The following is a 16468-nucleotide window of genomic DNA, read 5'->3' as shown; positions in this document are numbered from 1 at the left end:
AATCTCTGAGATGATCGGCTCTAATGGAGGATCAGGAAGGAGGATTGAGCAGAAAACTGGCTGCTTACAAGGGTAGATTATATAGGTGCCCCCTTCACTTGTGGATTGGAGAGGAGGAAAATCCATCCCTTTCCAGACAACCTGTTTTAGTCCTCAGCATAGAGCATTGCAATACGATTATAATAACCATTTGTATACACTATACATCAGGGCTTTTCTTTTTAGTAACTTGGAGCACTTTTGACCTCACAACAAATACTGTACTCATGACTAGATTGTGTTAACTTTGCAACACAGAATCCTCTGGTGGAAAATGGCCACATTTATGTTTTCTATATACTAACTTAAAGAACTGTAGGGCAGCAGTGAAATGGAATTGTTTGGGAGGGGAATGAATAGTAATAATAGTAGTAATGGCGGTGGTGGTAGTATATTTTTGGATCCCTTCCTATGTGCCTGTACTTTCACTTGTGTTCGCTCTTTAATCCCCACAGTAACCCTATGAAATAGATACTATTATCATATCCCCATTTTACAGAAGAGGAAAGTTTAAGAATAATAAAGATAGAGAAGTTGGATGTAATAAAGGCTGCAGTAGCGTCTGTCTAGTCTCTCCTCATCCATTTGGTCTTTGTAGATGTGATCCCACCCCAGCTGCCCTGGGAAGGATTAGGAATGGGACACACAACACTCCATGAAGAATCACTCTGATTTTGTCCTTGGAAATACCCCCCAAAGCTAAGGGGGTTCCCCACCACATTTTATAATGACTCTCTGATCACATAGCTTCCTTATTCTGGCCAGCACTGCTTTGTACAGCTCGTGGGAGTTCTTCTGTCATTTGTAGGATTTGGGGCATTTACAGCACCTTTCCAGCACTTACTGTGTGTCCCAACTACTTTGTTTGAGATTGAAAATTTATAGGCAAAGAAAATGTAGCCTCTGCCATCCTTGAATATCTATACATTCCATAACGTGTAGTGGAATAAGTGCCATGGAGGTGGGTAGATATTCTTTCTTACCAAGAAATAGTAAGATTGTCCCCAGAAAGCACCTCCTTCATGGCCTTACAGTGTTTCTCATTAGAAGCACCATTGGCATTTTGAGAAGCACATATTTTCCTAGCACAGGGCTGGCTTTGCCTTATATTTTTTGACATTTGGCACACTTGACCTCTACCTATTAAATGTAAGTAATCCCCCACCCCCATTATTAGGACAATTGAAAGCACACCCACACACTTGCCAACACCCTGAAGAGGGCAAGGACGTCCTCGTACGTGGTCGCTCAGGTTTTGCTCAGACTGGGTGGAGGAAGCTGGGGAAATGGACGTGGAATCGTACTCTTTGTACAGCTGTCACATTCCTCCATCTCATCCCTACCGTACCATCTTGAGACATCACATCATTCTTGGGAAATCTTTTTTTTTTTTTTTTTTTTGGCTGTGCCACGCAGCTTGCAGGATCTTAGTTCCCCCACCAGGAATCAACCACTGCCGTGCCCCCTGCAGTGGAAGCACGGAGTCCTAACCACTGGACCACCAGGGAATTCCCCATTCTTGGGAAATCTTGACACTGAAAGCATATCTTTATGAAGAGGGCAACAGCCTGCTCAGGAGTTTTTGCTTTGCTAAAGACCCGTGCATTTTACAAATTTCCTTCGAGTTCCTTACAACCAACATCCATTTGATGGAACAGATATTAAACCAGAGAGAAAGACACAGCCCTTTAGTGTGTTTTGGCTAGAAGTTGGAGGGGGTAGGGCATGCTGCAGGAAGGGCAGTGACGGTGAGAAACATTTAGCCCTGCAGTGCCACGGTGTAATACAGAAAGTAAGACAACGTTCTAATAAGAGGATGCGTGGTTTAGAAAAATTCGCCGTATTGTTGGCAATTAGCTGCATATGTAGTCAGGACAAGACACAGCATAGTTCACTTTGAATCTTTGAATTTGAATCAGTTGTTAAACATCCAGGGCATTCCCACAGCTAACTCTTTTGAGTCTGTCTGTCCTACTCTAGAAATAATAAAGAAGTGTAAGAAGTTATTTATAGGGAACGTATACAATATTATATGTTAGTGTTGAGCAAAGAATAACATAACAACTAAATTTTATAGGGAATACTTGAATCTCAAAAGTTTGGTGGGAGTAGAAAATGTATTACTAGTAAACTAGAATGAACTGAGGTTCAAGAAGATGGAACGGAATTTTGGATGGAAATGGAAACTCATAGCTGCCATAGAAAGGACTATGTCAATATGTAATCTCAGGCAAAACCCAAGTAACAGTGCACCTGGTGTCCTCCGTGTCAGTCATTACAACACTTGCATATTGTAAACCCCCAAAGCCTGTGCTTTAACTGTGAGATACCGTGCCCTGAGTAACACCCACTGGAATTCAAAGCAAGCAGGTTTCTCATGGCACTGACCACACTGCCTTAGACAGCTGAGCACTCCTGCACCCATCCAGTGTTGCACTGTAAAAATTCCTTCCTCTTTGCTAATAACCTCCACTTGCTTAAGCAACTTCTTTCTGTGACTTGGAGACTGCACTTATGTTACTGATGAGATTAAAAACAGCTTTCACTACAAAAGCTTATGTTGTTGCAGTCTGTTCAGTGTGTGTGCAGTTGGACGAATAAACCTCCTCTATCCAGAGTCCCTTGTTTGATCTTCTCTTGCCCACTGTCCTGCCCCTTACACATCCACAGACCCCTGCTGAGGCTCTGTCCCTGGTCACCTCCAAACAAGGGGGCCTAGTTACAGACTCTGATTTCTGATTACAGCAGGAAGGCATTAAAGTAAATGCCTGCTAGGAATATTGGTTATGAAAGCAGTTTTTAGAAAGTAAAACCAACCTAGCTAGCCCGTGAGGCGAATTCTGATATAAGCTACATAGTTATATAAATCCTTAAATATCAAATCCCTAAGTCTGGATTGCCTCTTGTGGCTACAAACTTCTGTAACCAGCGAGCCAGGAATGGAAGCAGAATCACAACTGATGAATTTTCTAACCTTGGGCCCGGTTATCATAAATAATAGTTTCATTCTAGATTCAAATTCCTGCCTTAATTGGTATGGAAATCTCAGAGTTATTCATCCAGGCAGTTCCTGCTGTATTATCTGTCTCTTCCGTGTGTTCACGTGTTCATTGGATCAGCTCACTCCTGCCTTGAGCCTGCTTTTCATTTACACCTGAATACCTTGCTCCATTGCCTCGCCTTCCACTCAGAGCTCACTTGGTTCCCTTTGCTATTTGCTGTATCTTCAGTAAGCTTTTCTCTTCCCTCACTAATGAGAACAGAGATCATGGTTTCCTCTGGCCCCTCCCTTCTTAACCCCAGAAGTCCTATTTGACTCCCACTCAGCACTTCACTTTGTGAATAATATTAACATTTTATTCACATAGTCGGGTATTTATTTACATGTGTTCCTTGGTCTCCACATTTCCTCACATCTCTAGAAGCCCCTTGGGAAAAATCATGTCTAATAACACGCACACTGAGACAATTCAAGAGGGATCACGGAAGATCAAATGTCATACTAAAAAAAAGTTAATAAGCAAGCTCTGAGCTTTTTGGTACTGTCCTCCAGGAAGATTAGCTGAATGTGTGTAATTGTGCAACTGAACTGTGGGAGCCAAACTGTGGGAGGAGGTGAGCAAGGGATGTGACATATCAGAGGTGAGATTATGTGAGTAGAAAACCTTTCATCCGTGGACTTCAGAATATATTACACAGACTTTCCCTTAACTCTGTGTCTGGAAATCTCTTTGAGAGAGGTAGAGAAACCAAAGCAGAGACCCAAAATGACCAAGCTATGAGAGAGAGGTCCCCCCAGGCAAGAGAGGAGCGTAGGCTTCTGGCCTCAGAAGACATCCCACTTTGCTCCCTCCCACAGGGCTCTGTTGAGGTCACAAGGACCCAGGCTGTTAATAACCAGGCAGCCGTAGGTCAGGACTCAGGAAGGTTCTGTGTAAACTCACCCCATGTGTTGTTGCATCTCTGCCACTGAAATGACCATTAACACCAAAGGATATTTACAAAGGGAAGAATAACACGGTGATTTAAATCACTATGAATATGTCTCTTGAATTAGGCACTGTTTCATTTCTCTAAGCACCATTCACCAAGGTTTTGGGATAAGGTTGTTCACTATGACACTCTTTGTGTTTCTTCTGTGTACAATTTTCTGGTCACTGTAACTCTAAAAGGAAAAAACCAAAAATACTAGGTAGTTAAAGAAGGTTCAGAGATGAATAGCCAAAATGTTAAGGAGATGGAAGGATTTCCAAATAAGACTGTTCTAAAAATAAATGGGGACCTTTTCAAAAAAACTGTGGTAAAATAATACATAATATAAAATTTACCATTTTTAAGTGTACAATTCAGAGGCATTTCATACGTTTACAGTGTTGTGCAACCGTCGCCACCATCCGTCTCCAAAACTTCTGTCATCATCCCAAGGTAAAACTCGACACCCATTAAACAATAACTCCCCATTCCCCTGTCTCCCCAGCCCCGGACAACCACCATTCTACTTTCTGTCTCCATGAATTTGACTATTCTAGGACAAATCATACAATATTTGCCCTTGTCTGGCTGACTTATTTCACTTAGCGTAATGTCTTCAATGTGTGTAGGCTAAATGTCAACCTGGCTGGGGACCCTGATGAGATGAATTCAGAATAAGGAAAAATGTATCTTCTCACACCAGTTATGTTATCCCATGATATGGGGACATAAGCTCAAATACAAACACTTATTTTAAAAATTTAGGTACTTCACTAATGGGTGGCTAAGAAAAACCAAGACTCTTGCACAATTCACCCCTATAATTTTGAAGTTGATGTTTAGATAAGATGATTGTTCCTCTGTTCTTACCTTGAAATAACCTACCATCCTTCATTTGAAGCTCTCTGGGCTCCTCTTCGAGGTCCTTTTGACAATCACAGGGGAGTGAAATTGCTATTTTAATTATTTAACATTCAACAGATATTTTTGTGTGCTGAGCACATGCCAAGCCTTATGGCAAAGCGCTAGGAATAGAATGGAGAGCAGAGCAGCCCGCCTTTGTCTTCATGGAGCTGCGATTTCATAGGCAAGTCAGATAATTTATCCCACAAACAGATTTGTAACTCCAAACTGCTTTCAGTTCTATAAAGGAAAAATAACTGAAATATTTCTCTCCTTCATTGTTCTGCTCCTTCATTGTGAACAACCTTCATTGTTCACACAACCATTCTAAGAAATCTGCTTTCTTTTCTCTTCAGGAGCCTCCAAACAGGTGGCTTTGCCTGGGAGGGAGAGGTAAAGAACAACGCGTATAGCAAGGCTACAGGGGTGGTCCCGCAGCACAGGTGCCACTCCACAGTAGGCAGCTACCAACTCCATTTTGCCCTGCAACAACTTGAACAGCAAAAACTTCAGTCCCGGCAGCTTCTGGACCAGAGTCGAGCCCGGCACCAGGTAATTCAAGATAAGGCTTTTCCATGTGCTAGTATCTTCCTTCTGTGGATTAAAAAAAAAAAAAAAAAAAAAAAAACTTTTTTTTTTTCCATGAGAAATGTGGGGATAGTTTCTCAAAAGTTTACCAATGCCACCATGGCTTGAATGGTTCATGGGGAATCTACCCACGGGGAAGAAATGTTCTGAATCTACACTGGCTTTGTGGGAAAGTGATCTCGAACCAATTTTGACATTCTTTCTTTCATTTGAATGAATGTTCCTCCACAAAAATCTCTTTTGTAGTATTTACCCTTTCTGTTGCCTGATCTTAGTTCAGTAATTTCCCAAAGGGTCTAATTCCCAGATACCTAAAAGCTAGCATTTTAAAAATTTTTTTCTAAATGTACTACTTCCTTGCCTTCATTAACTTGATCTATTTAAGCACACATTAATCCTTTATGGCCTATCAAGATTTTCAAGGAATAAATAACTTTCAGGTTCTTATAGGAAATGGTCTTAATCTAGGTCGTTGGTCTTCTGGTTTAACAGTTTGTACATAGAACAACGTATACAAAAATGTAACAATAGACACAAAGATTCTTGTTGTAGTGGAACTTACACTCTACTGAAATATTAATTCCCTACTCACTGTCTATAAAATGACAAACTCCTGAGTATATGTGTAAGGGAATTATATAAGTATATTGCACTAGCGAATCAGTATGGCCCCAATTACAGAGAAAGGATGACTTCACAAAACAGTCAGGCCGTGAAGACTTAACTTTTTCCTGATAACTCAGGATCATCATTAGAATCAGTTACCGTGTTCTACATGTTCTGCTGGGCTGAATCCGTACTGATTCTGTGAGCTTCCCTGATACTTGGTTGTGTGAAGAAATAGCTTATATCAGCTTGATCTCTTGTCATTTGCTCTTATAAAAATGTAGTGTGCATTAGTGTGTGCAAAATTAATATTCACTCAAAGGCTAAGGTAATGTTCCCAAGTTTTTTTTTTCTTCTATATAAAACAGTTATCATCATGCTCTCTCTCTTTGTTTTTTCAAATGCCGTCCAGGTCCAGAGAAATTTTTATTTTTTTCAGTGTCATTCACCACTTGATCATCTTATCTGTGATAGTATAATCTGTATATTATATTAATTCATTGGAATTGAGAAGTCGTTAAGGGCAGGCATTTGTTTAAGGGTTTGTTTGTTTTTTTAAATATTTATTTATTTATTTATTTGGCTGCGCCAGGTCTTAGTTGTGGCATGCTGGCTCTTCGTTGCAGCATGTGGGATCTTGTTCCAGGGACTGAACCCGGGCCACCTGTATTGGGAGCGCGGAGTCCTAATCACTGCACCACCAGAGAAGTCCCCAGGCATTTGTGAAGTAGCTTTTTAGGTCATTTTTACTGGAGAAAAATCCAGACTTCTTATCTGTAAAGCATGGAATATAGCATCATCACACTGCCCTCTGCCATGTAGAAATTTCCTTATTTAAATAGTCTTTGGGATAGCGGAGGCATTTAGGCCAGTTTGCAAACAAAAAAAAAAATTTTTTTTTTTTTTGGCCGTGCTGCACGGCTTGTGGGGATCTTAGTTCCCTGACGAGGGATCGGCAGTGAAAGCATGGAGTCTCAACCACTGGACCGCCAGGGAGTCCCCAAGAGCTTTATTTGGGGTCTTAAGGATTCCAATTCAAGAGACAGATTTGGGTAATACCAAAAGATTATTCCAAGGAAGAGAAAAAAGTCAGGGGCTTACAAAGGCAAAAGCCACAAGGTTGTTCAAGCGTTATGATTGATCCTGATGCACGAAAGGAAATATTTATCCTTAAAGGACAGGCAGTTATGAGTTATTTTAGGTAAGGATCCAATAAATAAATAGGCTATCACAAGTTGGTTTAGAGTGTAAGGGTCCACTAAGTATCTTGAGTTTCTGGAACATTGGGCAGATGTTCTGGATTCCCATGTTAAGACAAGAAGTGGCCGAAGTTCAAATTCCATCCCTGCTGAGATGTGCAAAAGTCACACTTCCTCAATGGCCTCCTGGCTCCATTTTAGAGCCCTCTTAGCAATAACAACTCCATTTAAATTTTTCTTCCGCAGTATATCTTAGTTTTTTTTCAATCTGTGTAAATTTCTTAAAACTTTTTAAACTTCTGAACCCCCTGCCATTCAGATTACTTAAGAATGCCAACTTAATCAGACGCTGGATAGTGGAAATATATATAGCCTTATCCCCTTGTTTGAGTATAATCTGTGGCTCTAATGCATCTAGGCAGTTGGTCCCTTTTAATGCTTCCATACCTTGAAATGGTGGATGATTAAAGAAAAAAAAAAAGGAGGTGATTTGCAGAGCACTGAGGTTTTGAGGAAAGAGAGACAGTTTTGCTGATTTTCACTTTTAGAAACTGCTTCATTTATAAGTCCTTCTCATTCTTTTGATTAGCTTCCAGCAAGTCACATTCCTTTGAAAATTCAGAGTACTGCTATTCTTGTGTGGATTTTTTTTTTTTTTACTGAGGATCATACTGATTGAGTTTCACTGAACTATGAAGTATATGGAAAATATGTTTTTTAGAATCTGTCAGAATGCCTGTTTTAGGGAGGAGTCAGCACTCCCAAGAAGGGAGTTATCTCGTGTCTTCTGGAGAGGGAACAGAAAATCTTTTATCATAATTTTATATATGTTTATAACATCATTTTATTTTTTCCCCCATTCTTCTAATCCACAGTTGACTTAGGTCAAAATGAGTAAGCGTGAAGCTTGGGACTGTGGGGGAGAGAGAAGGAAACTAAATTCTATTAGCTTGAAGAGTTTATAACTAATAAAATAGCAAATAAGATAGTAAGTGTTCTAACATGAAGAATAGTACCTTAGAGCGCTTTATTTCAGAGGACATTAAGAAACACTCCACAGAAGGAGCAAAGCCCTAATTAGATTTTGAAGCCTGTGTTTTTAGCTCACCTTGTGACTGTGCTAGACCTGACCCTTATAATTACAAGCAAATGATCGCTTGAAACATGGTTTGCCTTCTCAGGATGTCCTATATGTCTGTCCTTGGGTTAACCCCTTTAGATAGAGGTGGTTTCTCTGATGAACTTCTTATGCTTTGGATTCAATTTTCTAAAGTGTAGGTAGGCATTGATATAACTAACAATTTGGTTAATTGCCTGTTTGAGAGCAGTGAGTAGAATTGAAATCTGATTTACCTAGTATCCATTCACAAGAGAGATGTGTTTATGGACCAGGACATTAAAAGGGGCCTTGTATTGTATTGTATTGTATTATATTATATTATATTATATCATATCATATCATACATGGACAGACAGTGCCTTTCATAGTGATCTCCTAAAAATATTGTTGGAAAAATAATCATGCAGCCTTTCTTGCATTACATGCAGAGGAAGTTCTCCATCCTTTCTGCACTTAGCCAGCTTTTTTTTTTAACTAATTAATTAATTTATTTTTTAGATAACTTTTTGTAGGTATTAATTTCAGGAGGAAAACTCTGATTCAGGATATGAGTTTTGAAATGGGCATCTCTAACCATTCATGCAGTGTAAGCTTTGATCCTCATTTCTGTCTAGCATTTCACTCATAAATCTAGGAATTTTCATGTACCGAATCACCCCTACAAAAGACTGGTCCTGTAGCATGGACCTGGGAGAGGAAAGTCACCTGGAGCCATTGGCGGAGGCTTCCAGGGCCAGAGGTACAAGGAAATAGGTGTGATCCAGTCCGTTTGATAGAGAGCATGATAAACAAAATAAGACAAAATTGAAACTATGAGCTTTTACACACTGATGGGTAAAACTAGCAATTTAAAAAAAAAATCATTCTAAATCAGAGCAAGGGTCAGCAAGCTTTTTCTGTGAATGGTCATATAGTAAATATTTTAGGCCTTGCAGGCTGTACGTAGGGTCTGTGGTAACTACTCAGTTTTACCATGGTAGAATGAAAACAACCATAGACAACATGTAAATGAATGAGTGTGGCTGTTTTCCAATAAAACTTTATTTACAAAAAAGATGGCAGGCTGGATTTGGCCTGCAAGCCATAGTTTGCAGATCCTTGGCTTTGAGCAGCAGAACCCCTTGGAGGGTCTCTTAAAACACCGATTGCTTCCCTGACTCCATTTCTGATTCAGTAGGTTTAGGATGGGCCTCAATTATTTCCAAGTTCCCAGATGATGCTAAGCCTTTTCTTCTGGGGCCCGCACTTGGAGAACCATTAAGCTAGAGAGAAAGAGATTAGAAATGTCTCCCTTTTATTTGTCTTCTGTCTTTTGAAAGGGAGGCTGGATTTGTTAAAATTTAGTGTTGCCCTTATAAAATTTCAGGCAATCTTTTTTTTTTATAGGAACTTTGTTTCCATCTTTTTCACTTCATCTACTACAGTTTCCTTATCAATAAGTTTCCAAACTTGAAAACTTCCTGTTCATTCTTCTTATCGGGGTACATTCTGCTCAGCAACCGCTACTCCCAGGATGCAAGTTTTATGATGGATGAGAGATAAATAATGGGACAGATTCCTCCCTCTTTGTTTTAGTAAGAATAGCTAACTCTTAATAAGCACTTACTGTGGTCCAAGCACTATTCCAGGTGCCTTACATGTATTAATTCATTTAAAATGAGTTCCAGGATAGTTGAGGAAATTGCAGGATCTTGGTATTCTAGGGATGGTACAGTGACTCTGTGTGTTGATACATCTGAATGTGTCTTCTCTCCGGTTTCCCTCATTGCTTTCCACTTCCTTCTCAGACTGGCTTCCTGCCCCTGAAGGAGAAGGATAAAAAACTTTTCTGTCAGCTGAATGGGGGGACTTTCTTGGGCAGCAGTGACTGCTGGTGACATCAGCATGAGTAGCTCTCCCTGCTGGGGTCTGTGAGGAGGGCTACACCGGCTCTGAGGCCTGACTGACCTGATTCTAATTGCCAACGCTGAGCTGATGTTATTCTTGGCCCAGGGCAGAGCGATTACTCAGTAGTTTCTGTTAAAGTGATCCTTTGTTAAACCTCTGCTCTCAACCCCCATCTCCTGCCCTCCCACTCTCTTCTCTACCTACTCCAGACTGAAAAAAGCCCCAAAAGCAGAAAAATTAAGGATATTTTGATGGCCAAGGAAGAACTGCTGAAATTTCTTTTAACAACAAAGGGGGAGAGAGGGGATTTTAAGTACATCTTAATTTTTCACTGGTTTCCAAAGCCCTTCAATTTTTAGTAGACTTAATTTTCAACATCATAAGGTAACTCAAGGTAGGAAAAAACCGTGCATCCTCAGCTCCTCTAATCCTTCCACTCTGTGCTTTACTTCCCCCATCCCAAGATGGCCAATTTCACCAGACTAACCCAGATTCGGTGAGGGGCAACAGAGACTAATGTCCCCAGACAAGCAGGGCAGCGGGGGCAGCTCAGTGTTCGCCTGAAGGGTCCTTTCCGTACAATAGCAGCATCTTGAGGGCCAAGTGTAATGAGCTTTTTGCTAACGGCCTGTGTGTGTGTGTGTGTGTGTGTGTGTGTGTGTGTGTGTGAGAGAGAGAGAGAGAGAGCATAGTCTCGCAGGTGTGGAAAGGATTCCCGTATAAACCCAGCCAAGTCTTGTTATTCTGCTCCTAAAAGTTCATTGCATGTGTCTAGAAAAATTCTGCCCCACCTGCAGCAGTGAATACTGTTTCTCCAGGCCTTCAGCTGCTGTGTGTTTGTGTTGTAGGGGAGGGGAAAGAAAGAGAAATTCAGCAGGCGCCGGGCTTTTCCAGGCAGCCAGCAATAACACGCTAGCCCCTCAGCGCGGCACAGGGAGAGCAGGCAAGCAGACTGGCTCTGCAGGGGGAGTCTTTTTACGTCTTTCCAAGGAGAGTACCTGGGAAGAAGGTTGGCTGGGGTGGGGGTGGGGGCGGGGTGGGCAAGACCTCAGGCGTAGCTCCTGGAGCAGGTTGACTTGAACGTTCTAACATACTGCTGCTCTGTTTTTTTGTTTTCATTTGGTTTTGGGGTCTTTTGTTCAATTTTATATTTGCTTCTGACCTGTATCAGAAATTCATATAACACTTAGTTTATAGCTTGTTTATGATTATGATTTTCTTAGAACCATTTGATTTAGCAGATTTTGCCAAGCCAAACTCTTTTCTTCTTACCTAATGAAAAGACATTGAAAATACGTGAAATAATACATGTAAAACTACATTCAGCTGTTTAGAAATAGGCACTGTGGACAGGCTTTGCAGTCAGATAATCCTGTTTAAACCTGAGCCCATAACCTGCGGCAGGTTATCTGAACTTCCCTGAACCTCGGTTTCTTTATCTCTAGTATGGTGATGATAATGTATATCTGTGGGTTTTCATGAGGATTATATTCCTCAGGGTGTTACCATGTGCCAAGCACTGAACCTGGAGTGTCATTTGTGTTATCACAGTGAATCTTCACAGCTGCCCTCTTATTAGCCCCATTTTCCAGATATAAAAACAGAGCATCACTTATGTGACTTGCCCAGGCTCACAAAAGTAATAAATGGAAGAGCTGGTGTTTTGGAATCCAGGGGTGTCAGCCTCCGGCATCCTAGCTCTTGGCTATCATGCGCTATACTACCTCTCTGACAATATTCAGGCGTTCAATAACTAATAGTTATATGTATTGTTACATACATTTTATTTTTATTTATTATTTTTTTTTTTAATTTATGTATTTATTTTATTTATTTAGTTTTGGCTGCGTTGGGTCTTCCTTGCTGCGTGCGTGCTTTCTCTAGTTGTGGTGAGCGGGGGCTACTCTTCGTTGCGGTTCGCAGGTTTCTCATTGCGGTGGCTTTTCTTGTTGCGGAGCATGGGCTCTAGGCACGCGGGCTTCAGTAGCTGTGGCTTGCGGGCTCTAGAGCACAGGCTCAGTAATTGTGGCGCATGGGCTTTGTTGCTCCGCAGCATGTGGGAACTTCCCGGACCAGGGCTTGAACCCTTGTCCTCTGCATTGGCAGGCGGATTCTTAACCACTGCGCCACCAGGGAAGCCCTACATACATTTTAAATTGCAATTCATGCGTTCGACAAGTACATATTGACACCTATAAAACTGTATTTGAAAAGTTAATCTCAGATATCTTAACTAGTCTCCTACTAGTCAGATACACTGTTGCAAAAGAAAAGGTTTACTAAACTTTTATCCCAGTTACCTCAAATTCTTAAAGAGATGTCTTAATAAGGTCTTCCAGGACTTAAAACTCTTAGAAATGCCCATACTCTATGCTCCCTTGTGCTTTTATTATTTAGGAGCAGTGTCAGGAACCACTGAGTCTTGCAGAATCCCGAAATATGTTCTAGAAGTTTGGAGATTCAGGGCATGTGTGTGGGTTGTTATTGATAACATAGGAATTATCTCTTCAATAATCACTTCTTCCTTTCAACCCTGTTGTTGTCATTGGTCATACTGTTTAATTTTGTTTCTATGATGGTGTTTTTGAGAATACTGTCAGGAAACACAGCAGGTGTCTACCAATGTGAATAACACAGATTGACACTTTTGCATGATTAATATTATGCTTGCTTTTTCAATACCATAGAAATCTGATTTTTTTTTTTAAATTTATTTTTGGCTGCATCGGGTCTTAGTTGCAGAGTGCGGGCTTCTCTCTAGTTGTGGTGCGCAGGCCCTAGAGCGCGTGGTCTCAGTAGTTGCGGTATGCGGGCCTAGTTGCACCACAGCATGTGGGATCTTAGTTCCCCAACCAGGGATCGAACCCTGCATTGGAAGGCAGATTCTTAACCACTGGACCACCAGGGAAGTCCCCAGAAATCTGATTCTTAATGCATTATTTCAATATAAACATCAGTTCATTATGCTGATTCCTTACTACTAGTAATAGAAGTCCCCTGGTTACCACCAGGGTGTTTTCTAAGCTGTTGCTAGAGTAGGGTCACTCTGGAATCTTGGAGGGAGGAAGGTGAAGGCAGTGAAATGGGTGTACAGTGAGTGCCTCTTGTATGCTAGATATAGTATTATATCCATTCCACTGATGAGGAAACTGTTGCTCAGAAAGTTTAAGTAACTTACACAAGGTTGCCCAGCTGGCTTATTGCAGTTGTGATAGCTAAGCCAGGTCAGAGGCTTCCAAAGCCCTATTCCACTCTACCTCCCTCCCCCTTGAGTAAGTGACTCTTCATTTTCTTCTTGTTTTATACATTTATCATCAGTCAGATAAGACATTCCAATTTTATTGTTGCTGCTGCTATACACCCATACACACAAGTGTAAAAGGAAAGGTCAACACAATGAATCAAAATTCAGAACTCCACTTGGTTGTAGGTTTGTTAAGAGGCAGCTCTTCACCTACCAGCTGCTTGGGATCGACCTTGTTTGTTGTATATCCTTAAAATGTGGTTTCGCTACAGCTGCCTGGTGGCCAGTTTCATTCCCTCCCCTCACTCTGTGACCTGTGGCTTTTTTCTGTTTGTCTGTGGGCATATGAGGGACTCACAGCAGTAACTTTGCATGAGATGATGAAAGACCTCATCTTTAAATGTAAAGAACCCCACCCATCTGCAGTGGATGCAGCCACAGGAAAAAACTTATCAGGTATATATGACAGCAAAGTCTGTGTAAGATGAACAACAGGTCAATATGTGATATTCTGAGCCAAGTAAAACAAACTAAACATTTGAAGACAAAGACAAGTTAGATATTTATAAACTCTGAATTTAAAGTTGTAAAGAACTCAGACATTGCCTTGTCTAATTATTTCATTTTACTTATCAGACGATGTAAGACACAAACATTATTAGGAGAACAAGGGCCTTACTAAAACTACTAGTAAGTAAAAGATAAAAGAGACAATTGAAAATGAGGCTATGAGTTATTTTTTTTTTAACCAATTGAACTCTCAATCTGGGGTCATTGCTGATCTTTTGAAGTTACCTTTATTTATATATTATACACGCACAGACTCACATACGCATACACTTACATATTTTAACTTTCAAAAGAAGTAACAAAGATTTGCTTACACACAAATTTTTTTCAACCTTTTCTTCCTGGAGTAAAGTCAGGGAAATCTCTGTCTTTTAAATGCGTCTGGTGAAAATTGGACACATTGCTAAGTTTGCTTTAGATTTGCTTTGGAAGGGAGATTTGATTTCAGTGGATTTGCTTTAAAAAGGGAGTCAGCATAGCATAAATGAGGAAGGCAATGTAGTACAGTAGGGCTGTGAAATCAGACTCCGACGACGACTTGGATCTCACTTACTACTTGGTAGCTTTGCCATCATGGACAAATTACGGAACCTTTTTGTGCTCTGGTTGCTTCTTCTGTGTATGGAGGTGATGATGGGACCCACCTCAAATGATTGGGAACATGCTATAACATGTAAAGCACTTAGAGCAATGCTAACCATGATAAAAGCTCAATAAAAATTCATTTCTCTTATTATTATTACTTTTTTTCCATTGTGGTAAAAAACACATAACATAAATTTACCCTCTTAACAATTTTTGTGAGTTCTACAGTATTGTTAACTATATGCACATTGTTGTACAACAGATTACTAAAACTTTTACATCTTGCATGACTGAGTCTCTGTATGCATTGAACAGCTCCGTTTCCCCCTCCCCTCAGCCCCTGGCATCCACCATTCTGCTTTGTGTTTCTATGAGTTTGATTGCTTTAGATACCTCATATCAGTGGAATCATGTTGTATTTGTTTTTTAGTGGCTGGTTTATTTCACTTAGCATAATGTCCTGAAGTTTCATCCATTGTAACTTATGCAGGATTTCTTTCTTTTTTAAGGCTGAATGATGCTCTATCACATGTATATACATTTTCTTTATCCATTCATCAGTTGATGGGCATTTAGATTGCTTCCACATCTTAGCTATTGCATTATAATTTCAATTTGGGTTTTAGTTAAACCCCCTGTGCCAGAAGCAGAAATTGGTTTAAATGATATTCAATAAGGTGGTTTAGGAGAAGTTCAAGGCTCGTAAAATATTAATTAGCTACACCTTTTTAAACTAATATTTACTTGTTTGGACAGCTGAAAATTATAGCAAATTAATTTCACAATTGCTAGAGAGGGATGTGAGGAGAAAGAATGATTAATAGTACCATGGTAAAACGATTGAAAGAATATGTTTGTCCAAAGGCATAAATGTCTTATAAACGTTGAAAAAAAAAAGGAGAAACAGCATTAGCATCAAATTATGAGCCAGCTTTCCATGGGACACGTAGTATTTCCTTATAATAATCAAGGAAAGGTAAGGGAATTATTCTCCCAAACATACTGACAGAAATGTATTTGGTACAGCCTTTACAGAGGGCAATTTGAGAATATGTATAAAAAAGACAAAGAAGAAGCAGCCTTCTGATCTAGCCCTTCTACTTCAAGGAAATTACTTTAAGGAAATGATCTGGTATATGTCAAAAGATATAAAAAATAACATGATGTTTATCACAACAGTATTCTTAAATAGCAAAATAAACTGGTGACAGCCTTACTATGTGTGTGGTTTCACAATGGAAGTATAAGATTTTAGGGGGCGTACTTTTTCCCACTTAAAAATGTTTTAGGAACTTATTTCCTTAACTGCAAATATAGATCTACTGTGTCAGTTTATAGCATTCTACTATTGGTGATTGGTTCAGTAAATTATGATAAACCATGATAGAAAATACACAGCCATTAAAAACAATCATCTAGATCTACCCTTATATATATGAAAAAATGCTCAAGATAGATATTTGAATGAAAAAAAGTCTCCAAAACATCAGATATCATATACCATTTTTGTAAGCCCATGGAAATGCATGTATATACAAAGAAAATAAGTGACTATACACAGAAAAAAGTCTAAATGTTACCAGAGGTTATCTCTGAGAGTAGAATTCGAAATGACTTTTTTTTTTTTTTTTTTTTTTTTTGCGGTACGCGGGTCCCTCACTGTCGTGGCCTCTCCCATTGCAGAGCACAGGCTTCGGATGCGCAGGCTCAGCGGTCATGGCTCATGGGCCCAGCTGCTCCGCAGCATGTGGGATC

The 16468-nt window shown here is 40.1% G+C and overlaps 1 protein-coding gene across 7 annotated transcripts in view; it reads left to right on the top strand.

The window, feature by feature from the left end:
* Positions 1–16468, top strand: part of TTLL5 (tubulin tyrosine ligase like 5) — a 305725-nt gene that overhangs the window by 204309 nt on the left and 84948 nt on the right. For all 7 annotated transcript variants that reach the window (XM_060004157.1, XM_060004152.1, XM_060004154.1 and 4 more), the window contains one exon: positions 5271–5466. In XM_060004157.1, the coding sequence (XP_059860140.1) occupies positions 5271–5466 (196 nt within the window). The remainder of the gene's footprint in view (positions 1–5270; positions 5467–16468) is intronic.

The sequence above is a fragment of the Delphinus delphis genome, chromosome 2 (genome assembly GCF_949987515.2).
Source record: "Delphinus delphis chromosome 2, mDelDel1.2, whole genome shotgun sequence".
Taxonomy (NCBI): Eukaryota; Metazoa; Chordata; class Mammalia; order Artiodactyla; family Delphinidae; genus Delphinus; species Delphinus delphis.
Note: the sequence above shows the minus strand (reverse complement) of the source record. Positions and strands in the feature narration are given on the sequence as shown.